The sequence below is a fragment of the Poecilia formosa genome, unplaced genomic scaffold, assembly GCF_000485575.1.
Source record: "Poecilia formosa unplaced genomic scaffold, Poecilia_formosa-5.1.2 Scaffold204, whole genome shotgun sequence".
Taxonomy (NCBI): domain Eukaryota; kingdom Metazoa; phylum Chordata; class Actinopteri; order Cyprinodontiformes; family Poeciliidae; genus Poecilia; species Poecilia formosa.
The window spans coordinates 26,455-45,726 of NW_006800143.1; the positions used below are offsets into that span (position 1 = coordinate 26,455).

At 41.4% G+C, this 19,272-nt stretch overlaps 1 protein-coding gene and 1 long non-coding RNA gene across 4 annotated transcripts; one reads left to right on the forward strand and one right to left on the reverse strand.

The window, feature by feature from the left end:
- Positions 1-9,726: 9,726 nt before the first annotated feature.
- LOC107838046 (uncharacterized) lies at positions 9,727-11,221 on the forward strand. Its single transcript, XR_001664106.1, has 2 exons — positions 9,727-10,078; positions 10,272-11,221. It is a non-coding gene; the product is annotated as an uncharacterized LOC107838046 (long non-coding RNA).
- Positions 10,974-18,784, reverse strand: LOC103148376 (ankyrin repeat and SOCS box protein 6-like). Of its 3 annotated transcripts, XM_016679210.1 has the most exons (8): positions 18,663-18,784; positions 18,457-18,490; positions 18,239-18,370; positions 17,864-18,036; positions 16,410-16,516; positions 16,226-16,334; positions 16,054-16,140; positions 10,974-12,105 (listed from the first exon to the last, which is right to left on the reverse strand). In XM_016679210.1, exons 3-8 carry the CDS (start codon positions 18,346-18,348, stop codon positions 11,384-11,386), a joined length of 1,308 nt encoding a protein of 435 aa, XP_016534696.1. In that variant the 5' UTR covers positions 18,349-18,370; positions 18,457-18,490; positions 18,663-18,784; the 3' UTR covers positions 10,974-11,383. The 3 variants fall into 3 exon arrangements, with proteins under 3 accessions (XP_016534696.1, XP_016534695.1, XP_007567162.1); XM_016679209.1 differs by lacking the exon at positions 18,457-18,490 and having other exon boundaries at positions 18,239-18,362; XM_007567100.2 differs by lacking the exon at positions 18,457-18,490.
- Between the last annotated feature and the right edge of the window lie 488 nt (positions 18,785-19,272).

Genomic DNA, 19,272 nt, shown 5'->3' on the forward strand with positions numbered 1-19,272 from the left:
GGCTAATATTTTTCTTATGCACTATTTTTCCCAATAGTTTTTGAGCTAGTATATTAATAAATAATGCAAGAAATATCTTTAGAGTTTTAGTTGTATTCATTTCTGCTTTAAATTTTGGCTTATTTCAACTGTTTTCCATGTCGTAAGGAAAACTATTCCTACCCATAGTTCCCGTCACTACAGCTATCTCACACAAACTGACAACATCAGTCTCTTTGTACTAAGAGGACTATTATGATACGTAAATATGAAACTACAGCCAGCAGCCAATGATTAGCCAAGCTTAGGATAAAAAGCTGGAAACAATGTGAAAAAAGCTTAGGATAAAAAGCTGGAAACAATGTGAAAAAGCCCAATAGGGTATTTAGAGAGTTAAGAAAATGTTTCCATCAGGCCCTATGAAGGTCACTAAGCATTCTACGTTCCCAACAAAGCATAAAAACCAAATAGTACCCTAAAAGTTTTAGGAAGTCCTGTAAATTGTTCTAATACACTCTAACATATTTTTTTGTGATAATTACTTGTATTTTTGCATGTTCTACTGCAACCTTGTAGCTCACACCATAATTGACATGGCAGCCTGATCAATCAGCGCTGTTCTCCATACGTGGGGTAACACAATGTTCCTCTGTGCTTCTGACAGTCATCCCGAACCCATTTACTGTCAAATGGGTTCTGCTCTCTTTGCCGGAGCTCAGATGCAGATTTATGCCAGAGCGATGCCGCTTCTTGCATATTAGATGAAAGCCTTGTTTGCATATACCCGCTCCCTCATCTCCCCACCACAACCGCCTCCCTCCCTCCCTCCCCTCATCCCCCTTCTTTCTCTCTCTTCCTTTTTTCTGAGGCGTCACTTTAATATGTATGCAAATGGGCTGAGCTCCACGGGCAGATATGTGTGGAACCCTGTCCTGCAGTCAGGAGGTGTAGGAGAGATTGTGTTTGTATTTATGAGGCATGGGCCCTGCCGCTCTTGGGAGAGAGAACGCTCTGAGTGGTGTGGTGGAGGCTCTGCAGTGCAGGCAGAATGCAGATATGCCAATGAGCAGAGGTCATGGCTGTCACTAATGATAGGAGGAGACAATTAGAGTTAACCAGAGCTGTAATGTAAACTCCTCTTAAACCCAGCAACAAACAGACAAACACCTAGAAGCTATCGTATTCCTGGTGTGGTGTGGAGAGAACGATCTGCCTCTTCTGGAATGTTCAGCACACTGCTGCAGCAGCAGCAGCCCTGCCTACACCAGGATGGGGAGTAATGGGTGACTGGTGTGTGTGGAAGACCAATCTATTGATCCTGCGCATCCCTCAAAGGGACGAGGATCACTGTCGGGAGCCGAGATAGGGAAGACAAGGTCAGGTCACCTATGAGAGATGCACCCCAAACCTATTTCATCAGCGCAGACCCTCCCAGACAGGCCTCAAAAGCAAGCGATCAATAACGCCTCAGTAACAATGGAAACAGAAATAACGCGCAAAGTAGGTATAGATGTCCGCCTAGGTTCGAGCGGAAGGAAATCCCATTTACGGAAAGTTTTAAGAGAAAAACTCAAAAGAAAATAAGAATGAGCACAATGGTTTTATGTTCAAAATAATAATATCATGGCTTGATGCCAATCAATGATGTGCCATCACAAAACACGCACACATACACACAACTGTGCGCAAATAGCGTGCCTGTTTCCTCTCTCTTTCCCACTCTCTCTCCAGTACACTCTTCTCCACGCAGACACACACACACTCTCTCTCTCACACACACACACACACACACACCCTTCCTCCATCATGAATAAACCATACTGTGTCTGTGAGTCATATACCACCCCCACATCCCTCTCTAACCCACTCCCCCATTCGCTGCTGCTGCTGCTGCAAGAGTAAGAAAAAACACTAATTAACGTGATGGCTAGCTCCAGCTCCTGTCAGCAGCTTGTGGGGGCCCTTCTCATCCAGCCAGGCTCTGCTGGTCTCTGGTTTTAGCAGCTCTTTCGCTCTCTCTCTCTCTCTCTTTCTCTCTCTCTCTCTGTCTCTCTCTCTCTCTCTTTTTTGCTCTCTCTCTCTCTCTCCCTCTCCCCAGTCGCCATCTCGGGAGAACCGGGGCCCCCTTATTCATATGCAGCCCCAGTCACAGGCACCTGGAAGCAGCCGGCACCACCTCCACCAGCAGCACCACAGACCCCCACCCCAATAACGTGTCTATCACCAGTACCCCCACCTTAGTCAAGCCCACCTTCTGTCAATTTAGAACCCCCTTCTCCCCCCATACACTCCCAACAACCCCTTCCCTCACTCAGTTTATGGTCAAAGAAACTAACACATCCACCCATTAGCTGCAAAACGCATACAGATCCTTTACTTATTTTTTGTCTTTTTAAAAACAAACCAGAATACAAACTCTAGCTGAGGAGAGGTGGGAGCAGCAGACTTCATCTAGGAGATGACACAACCCAACTGATGGGTTGAATCACCCAACGGTGGAGAGAGCAAGAGAGAAAGAGACAGGAAGGGCTGCGTGCCTTGGTTAGACTGGCTCGGTAACCATGACAACGCAGCCGGGAGAGCGAGAAACAGGAACATACAGAATCTGTTTCTGCTGAGACTTGCACATGTGGCACAGTGCTGCTTTGCCTCCAAGAAGAAATGAAGGGGAGGTGTGTGTGCGTGTGTGTGCGTGTGCGTGTGTGTGTGTGTGTGTGTGTACTTGTATTTGTTCTTCTTATTCCTCCTTCTCTAGGACATTTTGGGGTATAATAAGCTGCCTTCTTAAGAACGATAGGCCTTCTGGGGACCAAGCCCGATGCTAATGCGGTGGAATATAATGTTCAGGTTAAGGATTAAAGCTAGGGCTAAAGTGCGAATTAACCTTAGACTAAGATTAGGTGTGTAATGTTAATAATTCCGGTTAAAGGAACAAAAGGCAATGTAATGTAACAAGGATGTCCAAACTTAAGAGCCGGTGAAACTTGCTAATTGTTCCTCTGACGACCTACAGACTTTAAGCTGATCAAAGCCCAGTCCTAATGTGATGGGCTACTCTCTTTAGGGTGATTAGCATTAAGGTGTGAATAAAGTTTAGCTTAAGGTAAGGCTTATGTGTGTACTATTACAGGGTTACAGATAAATGAGGTTACACAGTCAATATCATGTCCTAACAAGCATGCATGTGAGTGCGTGTATGTGTGTGTGTGTAGCCTTGTAGTTCATACAGTGAAAGGACCATTTTTCCAACAAATAATAGGTTGTGAGGACTGACTGCTCTTTACAGGGTCCAGAGCCCGGGCCCCATCAGAAGAGGGACTGTTTTTGGGCTATAGTTAGATTTGGGACTAAGGTGTGAGCTTGGTTAGAGTTAGGGTTAGTAATGCACTTTAATATGGTTAAGTTCATAAGGGTCAGGCTATAAAAAATTAATGAAAAACAAATGGAAGTCAATGTAAAAGTGTGCATGTGTGTGTGTGTGAGGACCATTCAAGGGGCATTTTCCACTAAAAATGGAGGTCATTTGTGAAAAGTGGGGACATTTTTCTGGTCCTTGCCTTTTTTGTTTCAGTTGGAATGCACTCTAGTAGTTAGATATGGTGTGAATTAAGTTTTGGTTAAGGTTAGGGTTAGGCATCTATTAACAGCAAGGTCTATAGGGAAAACGTCTGGGTAAGGCATTAATGCCTCAACTAGAATGATCAGAAGTCAATACAAAGTCCTCTGACCGACAGAAGTACAAGGATGTGTGTGTTGGTGTGTATGAGCGTTTTAATGAAGCATACATGCTAGATCTCGCTCAAAGCTAGCCTGACTTAGTCACAGAGTGACTCACACTACAAAAGATAGCAAGACATGGTAAAAACAAAGCAACGAGTGCTGCTCTGAGTGGAAGACTTTGTTTGAATACTTGGAGTCAATCTGGACTAAAATATTCAGACATAAAGATAAAACTCAGAACACGGAGGCAAAGCAGGGCAACATTTTTTTTTTCCCGTAAACTCGTTTTTTTGGGGGGGTTTTTTTGCCTATTTTTCCTTCCCTGTGCCTCTCTCCACCGCTCCCCTTCTGCCTGCCTTTTCTTTTTTGCTCCCGCTCCCTCTTTCTACAGGCTCAGACTCACTCCCCCCTCCCTTCCCCTTTCCTCAAGGGAATAAAGGTCGTAACGCAAATGATTACTCAAACCGGGGTTGCCATGGAGACGGCGTCACGTGACCAGGGAAGGCATGCATAGACCACAACAAAGAGGTGGATCAGGAACCAGCAGCTCTGGAAAAGAGCTGTAGCTCGCCTTGCTGGTGCCTCAGAGTATTTCACTCAGATTCAGAGGCTCTCTTTTTCAAAAGAAACAGGCGAAGCGAGCTGCGTGAAACACGAGGGGGAGAAAAAGCAAAAAGAGAGAGAGAGAGAGAGAGAAAAGAGCTGGGAGCTAGGTCTGGAGGCTGTAATGAATCTAGGCTGTTTCACTGCAGTGTGTGCTATATATTCTGCCATTCACCAGCATACCAAGGGTGTGTCCTATTCATCATGTCCTTCTTGGAGGCAAAGCTCAGGCGCCAGTTGTCTGGAATTTCAGTGAAATGGCGTCAGTAGTAGGGATGTGGAGGGTGGTGGACTTTCTGAAGTTCTAAAACAGGAATCAGGGTAGAGAGTTTTTACATTTCGTTGTTCCGCTTGGAAATCAAGAGTGTCAAGGAGAGTGACTATACTTTTCGGGTCTGGTTAAAAAAAAAAAAAAAAGCAAAGCAAGAAAATAAACAAGCCCGTTTAAAGCAAAATCGGTACAGATATTTTTAGACTAGTACGACATTTAAAAGTTTTGATAAATGATACCCAGCAATTGTGGGGTTTGAAAATATGTGGAGGTTTACTAAACAAATCTTCAAAAGTCTCTTATCTAAGCATGCGACAGAGAGTAAACCTGTAGCGACTGGTGAGAACGGCAGCCGGTATTTGTCAGGCTAAAGCAGGAAAAGACACCTGGAGCAGAATGAGAAGGTGGCCTGCCCCAACAGGATTCAGTTATCCTGCATCCTCTCCACCCCCACTCTGAGATTAGTTTGCGCTCTAGCTGAACCCAGCAGCCTGCGACACGTCTCTCAGAAACCACCCCCCTCCCACCCTCTCCAAGCGCATGCACACACACACGCACTTCTCCACACCCAGTCAAAATGTTTCTTAAGGGTCTCACCCAAACAGCAATTTTCTAGAAGATAAAACACATGGAAGCCGGTAGATGTGAAGAATACGTGCTAGAGGTCGCTCGTTTTTGGTGTGCTCCGTCAAACGCGGGAGCGGCACAAGAAAGGAACGGGGTGCATTTTTTTTGCATGAAGTCACCCCATCTGCAGCTACGCATTTTTCTCAGTTTCTTTTTCTCCTTCCTTGCCTTTAAATCCAAGACATACAGCAGTAAATAGTAAAAAGCATGCACACTCTCTTTGAGGGGTTCTGCGAGCCCCTTCACTGACTGATGGCTGATTCCTGTCGAAGTCCACCTCAACTCCCATGGGGTTCCTGGCAGCAGCTGAGTGTTCGGTGATGTCTGCAATTATCCCGTGTCTAGACAATGTCTAGAGAAAGACAGGGAGATGCACCCTCTGCATGGGCGGCACTCACAGGAGAAGGGGGGTAAAAAAAAAGGCCCTGAATAAATCGTGGAGCCTTTTGGTAGTTGATGGAGTTGTGAGTGAAAAGGTCAGGGCCGTACAAGGAACTCACACTGCCTAAAGAGACAGAGGAAAATCAGTAAGATGCTTTTTTTATAAATATATAATATCAGCAGATAATGTATTACTATTGTTTTTACACTTGTTTCCCTTGGTTGGAAACATGTTACCTTTATTTCTTGAAAAAACTTTGAGCAATATTAGATTCATTAAAACATAGTCAAAACGTCAAAGTTTTGACTATGTTTTAATGAAAACGACTTGTGTCATGTCATAAAAAGATTGCTTTTGGATTTTGCTCTTCCTAATTTGTTCATGAAAATGGTCTGAATCTATTTTAGCTACAAACATTACAGTGGACCCTGCCCATTTATGGCTCACTATTCACAGATTTGCCTATTCATGGATTTTTCTGTGAAAGGTAGCTCCTTATTATTTGCAGGAAATTAATCAATTGGTGGATCTATTGTAGAGCATGTATTAAATATAAGAAGGAAAACGCAGCTTGGGAAGGTGAAATACCTAGGTGATATGCTACTGGCTGGTATTTACAAAGCAGCCAATCCAGGAGTGCCATTCATTTTCCTTGATACTGATTGGCTGTAACCTCAAGAATGACAAACAGGAAGAATGTGGACTAGCTAGTGCGATAGTGTTAAGACAGGTTTTCAATGTGTGAATTAATTCATACTAAGACACATTTGATTTTTGAACTATTAACAAAAGCACTTTAAGCATTTTTGAACTGCATGGTTGTGGAGATTTCAGTTATTTGAGGGCAACTGTGGCCTTTAACCCCCACAAATACCGTTGGTTCACTTTACACAAATCTAAAGTCCTGGTAACACTTTATTTGAAGGTGTGTGCATAAACATGACATAACATCTGTCATGAACATAAAGAAGTCTTTATGAATGTTTATGACTGTTGTCATGAAGTGCCATTCGGTAAATAATGACACTTTTAATGCAAAGTTGCTCTAAAGGTTGCATTAAAAGTCCATTAAAAGACCCAACTTTGCATGATTTTGTAAATTATGGTAATTTAATGCAAAGTTGGCATTTTTAATTGATTTTCATGACACTTCATGACAACAGTCATAAACATTCATAAAGACTCCTTCATGTCCTTGACAGATGTTATGTCATGTTTATGACAGTGTCATGTCAGTCTTATGCACACCCCTTCAAATAAAATGTTACCAAAGACCTTTGCAAAAATATTCATACTTCTTGAACCTTTCCACATTTGGACAAATTTAACCACACACTATAATCTATAATCTATATTTTGAGTGTAGGTTATAAAACATGAAGTAGTCCATACTTATGAAGGAAAAGAAGTATGATACACACTTAACTTAAAAAATATATATCTATGCATGTGTATTTAGCACCTCGACTCTGATACCCCTAAGCAAAATCCAGTGCAACCTATTCTGAAGTTCTCTTATTTGCCAGTAGAGTGCACCTATGTGGAATCTAAATAAATCTAGTGATTCTGTGAAGGCATCAGATGTTTGTTAAGGAACAGTCTCGTGAAGTCCAAGTAACACTCCTGAGTGGTCTGGGATACAGTTGTGCAGAAGTTTAACAGACATTTAGTTTAGCAAATATTGTCCCAAGCTTTGAACATCTCACAAAGCACTATTCAGGTCCACTATCCAAAAATGGAAAGTGTGGCATAGCTCTCCTCCTACACTGATAGGCCAGGCAAGGAGAGGATTAAGTAGTGAAGCATCTTAAGGCACATGGTAACTCTGGAGGAGCCGTAGAGATCTACACTTTCCCCTTGAACAAGCCCGATCAGACGAGAAGAAAGCCATTTCTGATAGGATGACAAAAATGTCCTATTTTGCCACAAGCTATGCTGGAGACACAGCAAACCTGTAAAAGAAGGAGACCGGTAAGATGTGACCAAAACCGAACCGCTTGGTCACAAAAAAAACCCACTGCCCACATTATTCAGAATCATACTGGATCAGGCCCAAGGAAGCTGGTCAGAGTTGATGCAAACATGTGTGGTAATAGAGAGAACTGAAATGAAGACTGTTAAAGCCTGAAGTAAATGGACTGAACTTATATAGCGCCTTTCCAAACAATTTGAACAACCAAAACCCCATAAAACTAAAGCAAAATCAACCAATCCAAACCAAAAAACAAGAAGCAAGAAGAAACAGGAAATGAAACCAAAAAAAAAACGACAACCCAACCCCAAAAACAAAAGCAACCCAAAGGGGGGGAAGGTAAAACGAAAACGAAAGAAAAAAAAAAAACAAAAGCCAAACGAAAACAAAATTCCAAGCCAAACGGGAAGGAAGAAGGAAAAAAAAAATTGGAACGAAAAAGAAAAAAAACAAGAAAAAAGGTGGCAAAAAACAAGAACCTGGAAAAAAAACAAAACAACAACAAAACCAGATTTTTAAAAGTGTTTTTAAAAGCTGAGTATGCCTGTAATTGGCCACAGTGGTAAATGAAAACCTAAACTAAAATTCAAGCAGCAGTCTGGTCGATGCTGTAATTTCTTCTCTGGTTCTGACCAGCAGGATCATCTGATTTACAATGGCATGTGCCAGCACTCCCTTTTCTCCAACCAACTGTGCCACCAAAATATTTTAGTGAAAGATGGCAAAAGTGAATAAAAGCTGTTGAAAGTCTCAATCTTGCCAGTACAATCGGTCTGCATTTGAGTTGTTTCACTCCAACACAGCAATCTAGCTGTCAAACTGTTCGTCCAAACACCCAACCTGTCACGGCTTTTGAACTCTAAAAGTCTGTTTAAGTTAATTTTTCACAAAAGCGTGCTGTTTAGACTTTAAATGTCACTCCAAATCATTTCCACACATGCGGTTAGTGGGAGGGAAATTAAGATACTGATAAAATCTGTTACTCATCTGGCTCAGAAAAAGAAGTTGCTTCTACGGTCGATCATCTTGAGTAAACAAGCAGAACAGGCGTTTGCACAGAGCGGGACATATTTTCACTGTAATACAAAAAATGTTCTTACTTGAGAAACTTTGTACTCAGAACCAACACCTGCTCCAGCTGGAGTGACTTGTTGATTGTCAGCGTTCAATTGTCACTGTGGCATAAACTATCTTATTCCCTCTACTTTTGGTTATTTCTTCCTTCCTTACCATGAGGTTCAAATGTTTTATATGTTTTTGTGTGACAAAAACTTTGTTTTGAATGTAACAAAACAAAAGTTCTTCGCTTTGAAATCATCACCCACTCTTCATGAGCACCAGGACTTTTGGGGAGATCAATCCTTTCTGTAACCAACTATCAGTGGCACATCCATTCCAAAATTTGATGTAAGAAAGGCCTTTTATGTGTGAGTAAATACTACAACCGTTTAATTTATGCATGCAAATGAACATAATCTTTATTGAATATGATTTTTGTATTTGTTATTTCCAAAAAAAAATCATTATAAATCCACTTTCATTTCAAAAAATATTTTCATATGTTCAAAAAATTAGCAAACTCTTATAAGACCGATGGAGATGGACAATGGACAGACGGCTGTAGTAAATATGCCCAGCCTGTATGTGGGGATATAATGCAGTCACTGAAATATACCAAAAGCAGAGAAGCTTTCTGTTAAGTCTGAGATTCTACAAGTCGAGGGTTAGTTTAGAGTTGGTACCGTGACATTTGCTTTCGAATAGTTGTGTATTGGTTTGCTACATGAAAATCCAACAAATTAAAATATCTCAGACTGATATGGGCTTAGAATTTTTCAAAACATCTGTTCATTAAAAAAAAAAGGAAAAAGATTTGGGCCACCCAGAACCTAGGGGCCCTGGGCTACAGCCCCGCTAAGCCCTTCCTGAAGTCCGACCTAGGGTGGAGCCTTTCTTTTTTTAGAGAGGCGTAGCAGCTAAGGCCTGTTTGCTGCCCAAGAAAGTGTTGTTGAATTCCTTAACCTCTTCTGAGCTGATTGTGACTCATCCGTTTCATAATTTCTAGTTGTTTTTATTTTCCTTCAACAATTTTACATTGCTCAAAAGCTTTTGTATTTCAACCTTTCTGGTTAACACTTAGCTATTATTACAATCTTATATTAAAACCATTTTTAAACTACTTTGGACAAATTAACCAGGTATAGTACAAAATACTAAAAGTACAAGCCCTCAGAGACCCTTGGTATACAGCGGTGAGTGAAAAGGCTATCAGAGAATAAGCAGGTGTGCTGGGAAAGACCCACGGGCTTCGGGGAGAGGATAGATCAATAACTAATTTCAGTACAGAGCTTCACTCGCACTGTTTTTCCAATAAACGTTGGATGGAGAGTTACTGGCTTAGCCCTCCCCCCACTATCTCTGTTCCATCACCTTCCGCTAGCAGGGATTGGAGACGGTGGAAGAGGCTCGTTTCTGTCACTGCTGTGCACATCTGCGTGGTCAGGATTATGCTCCCGCAGCTTGTGTATGGTGTATATCTAAACCATTGGTGCTTTCTTTCATATGTCCTCTATGAGCGCACTCTCTCAACCGTTCCACGCATCCTGTCTGTGTATCTCTAATGTTTTTTTCTCTCTCTCTCTCTCTCTCTCTATATCTCTCTTCTTCCTCCTTCAACCGCCTCCCATCTTCCCTCCCTCCCTCCCTCGTCCGACCAGGGCCAGCGTTGAGGTTTTGTCAAGAGCATGCAGGCAGATTCAGACGGACAGGAGAGTGAAGCGTGTGTCATGCAGCTCTCTGCTGCTGCTGCTGCTGAGGCTCTTCTCCTCAGAGGCTGTGACCTAGATAACCAAGAGGAGCTGGAGCGCCTGCAAGCCTTGGAGCCACTCCAGCTTCAGCAATGTCAGGAAGGGGTTAGTTGTATAACACACAATGTCCTATTTAGTTTAGTCGGCACACGTACACTTACACATGAACACATATGTACCCTATAGTCTCTCCTATACCGTCGTAGTGCGGATTTATGTATTTTATTTTTCATGCGTTTCTCTTGCTGAAGCAGTGTTGAACAAGCCGAGTGTGAGGGAAAGAGGAGAATTCATCTGTATTTAATCAGAAACATTAGGAATGCTTGGTAAAGCTTTCTACTTCAGCAGCCACATTATGTCAAAGCTACAAAAGGCAGACTCTTCCTGCTGTGCTGCTGCCTTTAACTCGCGCCTCTTTATTTAGCGGCTATTCTGAGATTCGGTGTATGAGCACAACCATGTGGTACATACATGGCATTAATTATTCCCCTTGTGCAGGTAGCCTGTGAGTGCAGCACTCCTATCCTGCGCTACACTGCCACTTACTGGACAATTAAAGGCAGGAGCAATTTTTAGAGAATGCAAAGAAGTGTAAAAACAAGCCAATAGAAAAGTGTTGATCACATTTTATTCCAATATGATATGGAAAAACTTAGATAAATTACAAAACACAGCATCACCACAAAAAGGCCATAAGATGTAGATGGATTCTACGCAAATGGAACAAGCTTATGGCCAAAGAAAAAAAAAAAATCTCATTTCATTGCGTGTGCTGCTGTGATTCAACACTGCCATCACGTGGTTTCATTTTGTACTGCAGCATTTTAAATTATTTACATTTAGCTGTACAAAAAAAAAAAGATTGTAAAAACAGTATTTCAATGTAAAAAAAAAAAGGGTGGGTGGTAGGGGAAAGAAAAATAATTCAGAACAAAAAAGGCATTAAGGTTTTGTCACTTTTTGTTCAATTTGCAAATACAACAGCTAAATTTACAATTTCATTTCAGGCTAATTAGTTTCTATTAACCCTGAGTGTGTTGGGGTTTGAAGCAGGCCCAGCCAGCCTTTGGGGTGTAGGTGAGTTCCGGAAGCAGAAAGTCTTTCAGTCTGTCTGGTAAAGGCAATGCTTTTACTCTGTCCACCAGCGGCCAGGGCTGTAGGTAGCTCCTTATGAATGACCTAGAAAGGCAACGTAGAGGCGGGGGGCTTCCTTCACGCTCCACTACACGATTGTGTAGACCTATTAGAGCCTGAGCGTACGGGTGGGAGTCCAGGTTGGCCACAGGGAGCTCCGGCCTCGAAGGCAGATTCAGCGTTGGGACGTTTACCCTTGCCAAGTCCAGCAACATCTCCGCTTGTTCCAGGAGCTCAGCGGCGTGACTCTGATCGGTGCAGCGCAACAGGGCGGTTTGGAGCCTCTGGAAGAGCAGGCTGTAACCCGACCAACAGGAGGAACTGTGGTGGGAGCAGACCAGAGAGGCTCCGCTCTGGATCAGGAGCACGGCCAGAGGAAAGAGCAAGTCGAAGTGCTCCAGGCTCGTCTGCGTCAGCGAGGCCTCGCCGTCCTCATTCAGGCAGCAGCTGGGGTCCACGCCGTGGGACAGTAGGAGCTGTGTGGCCTTGAGGCAGAATTTACCGATCTCGGCGGCATCCTCCGCACTGGCGTCCAGAGCCTCCTTCACCAGGAACACCAAGGACGACTCCACCGTTTCGCCGTCTACGGTGGCAGCGTTGACATCGGCCCCTTGAGACGAGGGATACAGCAACGACAAACAGATGAGAATAAATAAACCCCAAACGCATTCTTACATTTGTAAAACCACATCGCATTTTATTGCTCTTTCACGTGACAAACTGAGATAAATTAAATTGCAACTGTGAAGTGAAAGAAAAAAGGACGCATGGTTTTCCAGATTTCTTGCAACGCTAAAAAAACCCTTAAGAGTGGTGTGCATCGGCAATCAGCCCTCTTGAGCCTATACTTTAGAGAACCACTGATTGCTGCATACTATATATAACTACAAGTGTTTTGGAGCACGTCTCTACAGAATCTGAATTTTTTTGCACATAGCTCAAACTCAGACTGAATGGATACCATCTCCGGTCATTAATTTGTAATTTTTTCAGATTACACTTTTAGTAAAAAAATAAATAAATCAAACCCACAAGTCTGTTCTGCTCTACTTTATACTTGTGCTCTAACATGAGGTTGCAATGTGACACAATCAAAAAAAAGTTCAAGTGTATGAATACACTTTGCAACTAAAAAAAAAAAAGTTACATAAAACAAATTAAGGCAATTATTTCTTGTATTAACTTGTTTTCTTGGGCTGTTTGGAAGAAATAACACACACCTCTGCTAAGACCGATAATCAGTTGGGTTCATGCATTTGGCAGCTATGTAGTTTTTATTTCATACAAAGTTCCTAAAGGTGGATTAAGTTGTTTTCAGCAAACATTTCTTAACACCAGCATGGTTTTATTAATTATACGACAGAGAAACATGTCTCGTATTATTCCATTACTTCCTTCTGATTTCGGACATGCGGAGTTCAAACACAAAATCTGAAAAAATTACAACAGAGATTAAACAAACTCTTAATAGGAAATATCTGAAACTTACTTGGAAGAGCTGCCGTAGCCTAAACTGAACCCAAACCTTCCTCCTGATCCTCAAGGATTTAAAGAGGCTGCCGGCTTGTGAATAATCAGGGGAGACAGCTGCAGAAGCAATTGTTTTTTTTCTTCTTTTTTTTTTTTATTTCTTTTAGCTTTTGTAACGCAGCCTCAGACGACCCCTGACGGCGGTTTTAATTTTCTTCTGGAGGCTGAACAATCATCGCGGTGCTGCGGCGGAGACTAGTGCTCCCCCTCAGCCGTCGTTCGGCGGAGTCAAAGAATTTCTCCCAGGAAAATGATTAGAAGTTTGTTCTGCAAGATTCTCAGAACTCTGAAACTACTTTGCGAGATTGTATTTTGACCCATTTTGTACAACCGACTGTGTGAGTTTTGCTCCAGATAATAAAAGATGTGCGTCTCTGCCTCATGCCTGCAGGAGTGCCATTGATCAGAACTTGAACTGTTTCAATAACAACCAAGTTGGACAGAATGTTCTACAACAGGTAGGTTGTTGTTGAAGCTGGTATCATGCTGGTTGTATAAGGGTTCTGAACAGCTTTAGCATGCACTAAGTCACCAGGTTTAATCACTATTTTGTGGTCTTCATTGGTACAGTGCCTAAGTACTATAGGCACAGATAAGAATGGACAATTTTCCTAATTAACTTTTATTTATATTGTAGGTGAAAAATGTAGGATTTGCTCCTAGGTTTTGTCTTACTGTAACCAGAGCATTTCCACAATGCTGAGGCATCAACGTGCATGAGGAGGATGAACCAGCTAAAAACTCCCGTCTTTATTGAATTTGCCTGTAACGACTTTCTAAATCCAGCAGATGTCACTGCAAGTGACAAAGCAACATGGTGTCAGCACAGTGTCTACACAGTTTGGGAAATGTGCCAAAAGGATATTTTTTCCCCACAACAGTTTCTGAAGGACAGCCTTATGTTTCTAAAAATATAACCAACATTACAGTGTTCAATGTTACTTATATGGAACCTCTCTGCTGTGGTGCTGGGTTAATGTTAGCATGTTAACATTTTGTTTTAATGGGAATTGTTGATAATTTGGCTTGTAAACAGAGACGGTTTTTCTTCTGCTTGGCTTTGAATGTCATAAAAATTGATGACCTTTGATTTAGCTGCTTTCTGTGCAGCTTTACACAACACCAGTAGTTAAGAGATGCAGCAGCCACTCCATCACTATTTACATCATTATAGAAGGGATAAACCAAAGCCACCTAAATTGTTAGGGAAATCCAAAACAACATGGATGGTTTCCAGTTCAATTTTGTGAACAAAAACAAGTGGCACATTTTATATGCATAAAATACTAGAGAGTAGACAAGCATCAGAGGCCGAGTCTCTTTAAGGGCTCTGATCATTTAAAGAAAGCCTTGATCAAGACTCACAACCAATGCTTTGATCAGATTAGATTAATTACACTTGTAGTATTTGAAGTTTGAGTTAACACTTGACCAACCAAAGAGAGAACAGACAAACACAGAGAAGCCGGAGACCATTTAAGAGTCAGCAGCAGTACCTCTCTCCAGTAAAAGCCGGATGTTCTCTGTGTTGTGCACGGTCAGCCCGTCGCTGCTAGCTAATGCGTGGAGCAAAGGCGTTTTCCCTTTAAGAAAAGAGACCAAAGCAAAAACACTTTAGAGCAAACAGATGTATGAGTTGATGTGCTTCAGCAAGGCGGTCCGACATACCATGTTTGTCCCTTGAATTTACATCAGCACCAAGGTCCAGCAATGTGATCAGGCAAGGCAGTCTCTCTGACTCTTCACTCGCAAGGTCCAAGGGACTGCTCTCGTGGATCTGCAGATGTGTAGTAGATGCCGTTTACAGATTCGGGAAGGCGATGAATTGGGAGAAAGCAAGATAGAAACTCACCCTGTCCCTCTTTTCAATGTCCGCTCCATGTCCAACCAGCAGCCTCACCATGTTTGGCCTGTTCCTTAAAACGGCTATATGTAGAGGATTGTAGTATGACACAGGGTCTAGACAGAGGAAGAAACATAAAATAATCTTCAAAGTGATTTTTTTTTAATCTAATAAACAGTTTCAATATTTGTACACGCACAAAAAAGCGGACAAATAACTAAATGTACATTTTATCTTTGCTTTGCTCCTCTGAAAGCTTGTGGCCTACATTTTCAGTATGAATGGAATTAAGAGGAAAATCTAGAAAACAGGGAATCTGGAGCACTTTGCATGCTTTGTCAGAACATTTGTCAGTGCCAACTCACAGGGGAGAGGTATTCAGGAGAAGCGAGAGATGAATAAAGGAGCCTCTGCATGGATCCACTAATTATGTCCCACAGGACACGCATGTCTTAAACCACAAGAGGTCACTACAGCAAAGTTTAAGCTGAAGCCTGGTTGTGTAGCAACATAGAAAGAATCTGATGCTGCACAGTGAAGACAGTGGTATGTNTTTTTTCCCCACAACAGTTTCTGAAGGACAGCCTTAGGTTTCTAAAAATATAACCAACATTACAGTGTTCAATGTTACTTATATGGAACCTCTCTGCTGTGGTGCTGGGTTAATGTTAGCATGTTAACATTTTGTTTTAATGGGAATTGTTGATAATTTGGCTTGTAAACAGAGACGGTTTTTCTTCTGCTTGGCTTTGAATGTCATAAAAATTGATGACCTTTGATTTAGCTGCTTTCTGTGCAGCTTTACACAACACCAGTAGTTAAGAGATGCAGCAGCCACTCCATCACTATTTACATCATTATAGAAGGGATAAACCAAAGCCACCTAAATTGTTAGGGAAATCCAAAACAACATGGCTGGTTTCCAGTTCAATTTTGTGAACAAAAACAAGTGGCACATTTTATATGCATAAAATACTAGAGAGTAGACAAGCATCAGAGGCCGAGTCTCTTTAAGGGCTCTGATCATTTAAAGAAAGCCTTGATCAAGACTCACAACCAATGCTTTGATCAGATTAGATTAATTACACTTGTAGTATTTGAAGTTTGAGTTAACACTTGACCAACCAAAGAGAGAACAGACAAACACAGAGAAGCCGGAGACCATTTAAGAGTCAGCAGCAGTACCTCTCTCCAGTAAAAGCCGGATGTTCTCTGTGTTGTGCACGGTCAGCCCGTCGCTGCTAGCTAATGCGTGGAGCAAAGGCGTTTTCCCTTTAAGAAAAGAGACCAAAGCAAAAACACTTTAGAGCAAACAGATGTATGAGTTGATGTGCTTCAGCAAGGCGGTCCGACATACCATGTTTGTCCCTTGAATTTACATCAGCACCAAGGTCCAGCAATGTGATCAGGCAAGGCAGTCTCTCTGACTCTTCACTTGCAAGGTCCAAGGGACTGCTCTCGTGGATCTGCAGATGTGTAGTAGGTGCTGTTTACAGATTCGGGAAGGCGATGAATTGGGAGAAAGCAAGATAGAAACTCACCCTGTCCCTCTTTTCAATGTCCGCTCCATGTCCAACCAGCAGCCTCACCATGTTTGGCCTGTTCCTTAAAACGGCTATATGTAGAGGATTGTAGTATGACACAGGGTCTAGACAGAGGAAGAAACATAAAATAATCTTCAAAGTGATTTTTTTTTAATCTAATAAACAGTTTCAATATTTGTACACGCACAAAAAAGCGGACAAATAACTAAATGTACATTTTATCTTTGCTTTGCTCCTCTGAAAGCTTGTGGCCTACATTTTCAGTATGAATGGAATTAAGAGGAAAAACTAGAAAACAGGGAATGTGGAGCACTTTGCATGCTTTGTCAGAACATTTGTCAGTGCCAACTCACAGGGGAGAGGTATTCAGGAGAAGCGAGAGATGAATAAAGGAGCCTCTGCATGGATCCACTAATTATGTCCCACAGGACACGCATGTCTTAAACCACAAGAGGTCACTACAGCAAAGTTTAAGCTGAAGCCTGGTTGTGTAGCAACATAGAAAGAATCTGATGCTGCACAGTGAAGACAGTGGTATGTCATGTTTCCTGTATGGGTAATACTTGGATAAGCAAAGATCATCAGAAAGGTCCTCTCAAGCTTCATCTAATGATGAAGCTACAAAATAGAGCTTTGCATATAGGAAAATGATTAATAAAGAATCTTTACTTTCAGGTTCAATGCTATCTATGGAAAAATCCATTGATTTCTATGAGTAGCTGATTGATCTCTGTGTCCAAATAATCATTATATTGGTATACAAGTGTAAATAAAGCCCCCGTGAAAGCATAAGCAGTCAATATCTGAAAAAATTTTGGTGCAAAGAGATACTGAGGGGCTTGGCCAAGTGAGGGGATGAGCATAGGGAGATAAGCAGGGCTGTGGTCAAAACCAGAGAAAGCACGGTTGCCAACTTAACTTTTTTCCTTAAAAAAAACCAACTAGTGAGCCCCCCGCCCCCCAAAAAAGCCAGCTTCATTAGTCCAGTGCTGAACAAAGTTTTTTTTTCTTTTCTTTTTTTTTTACTGTGAGAATTGGAGAGATGCAGAAGTGTTGTTGTTTATCTTTCCTTACTTTTCCTATAAATGGGGCAGACAAAAATCACAAAGCAACTTTTGTTTCCAAATCATCACTCAGGCTGAGCTGGACTGATGAAGAAGAGTCACACTAAACTTTAACAAGTATTTCTAATACTTTTTTTTTTCTTATTTGTGTGCAAAACTATAATGATAATTAACCAAAACTTCACAAATTTGTCCAAATGCAGTTTGATTCCATTTTTGAGGGGTCCAAAAATATGGGAGCAAAAACAAACCCACAAGTCTACCCCTTCACTATCAAAAACGAGGCAGTAGTTGCTGACTTTGCTCCACTGTTAATTAATTTGTCAGAGTTGTTTTTTCATGGAGGAAAAAAAAGTGGCATCTGTGAATCAACCTATGAACGCTCACCTTCAAAATTTATATCAGCTCCATATCGTAGGAGGATCTTGGCTGCATACACCAGTCCCCTCTCTGCCACTTTAAACAGGGCGTAGCTGATGCCTTCCAGGAACACCTCAGACTGGGACTCTTGCTCCAGCAGCTTCACCAGAGAGCTACACCGACTGGACTCTTCCTCGGGACTTTTCACAATAAAGAAGAAACAAGACATGTTTAAAAATAATAATGGCAAACACCACTCTACTGAGTAAATTTTTCAATGTAAGAAATTAGAATAAGGAGATTTTGTTTTATTTTCAAATAGATAGTTTGCTAAAAGCAGAAACAGCTTATCTTGAAAATGAATCATCCTTTCTATTAAGTTTTTTTTTTCTCTCGCTTTACCTGTTTTCATTATTGCTCTCTTCTTCTGCTATCCCAACCACACGCATAACAGCGTTTACAAGCGGCTGGTACTCATAGATGATCCGTCGGAACCCATGGAGGAAAGGCATGGCTCCTCCACCGTTTACACCTCTACATGCCATAGACAGAAAACGGGACAATAAGTGGACGTATTCAGTGTCATTGAAATATGTTCAAAAAGCAGGTAAAAAAAATAGTTTTCAACGAAAAGACTTAAGGCTAATATATGTGCTGTCAAAAACAATCGTTAGCTTCATGTCAACGCGAGTTGGAGTTCATTAGCACCATCATTTAGCTGTCTTTGACACGACTAAAACTACAGCTAGCATTAGCATTCTAGCCAGAAATCCTGTCTAAACTTATTTACATGCTAACTTTATTCACAGAAAGTATTCTACATTACCTAAAGCGAAAGAAGCTGGTGCAAAATCCCTCTGAGCGCTGAACTAATGACACCAGTTGTTTAATTTTCAAAACAGGAAACTTCCCACACGCCCCAAACAGTCCCACCTTGATTTAGTCCCCATTTACCATGAGACTGACCAAGGTTCCGCCGTCATTAATAATGAAAAAGGCTAAAAAAAAAAGTAATAATAATAAAAAAAAATACCTGAGAACATGTGGGAATATATTTATGTTGTTTTATATCTCTCCACAATAAACAGTTTCCTAATTTATTTATGGGAAAAGTAAAAAAACACACTTTGGTCAGTAATAGTTTGTCACAAAACCAGAAGCCGTGAACTCAATGCTGCCGAGACGAACGTCGAGCTACTACTGTAGTGTTGAGGTATGAAATAAAAAAAAGAAAATGTAGATGAAATTCACTGATAATGTACCTGTGAAGTCAATGGTGCCAGTATGAAGTATTAGCAAGAGAATTATGCACTTATATGTAATATGGAAGTGAAATAAACGTACTGATATTATTTTAAAAAGCTGACTATAATAGTGCTGTTTACACCATTTATTATTTGTGATTGTTGACATAAGCCACAATTTTAATTTTCATT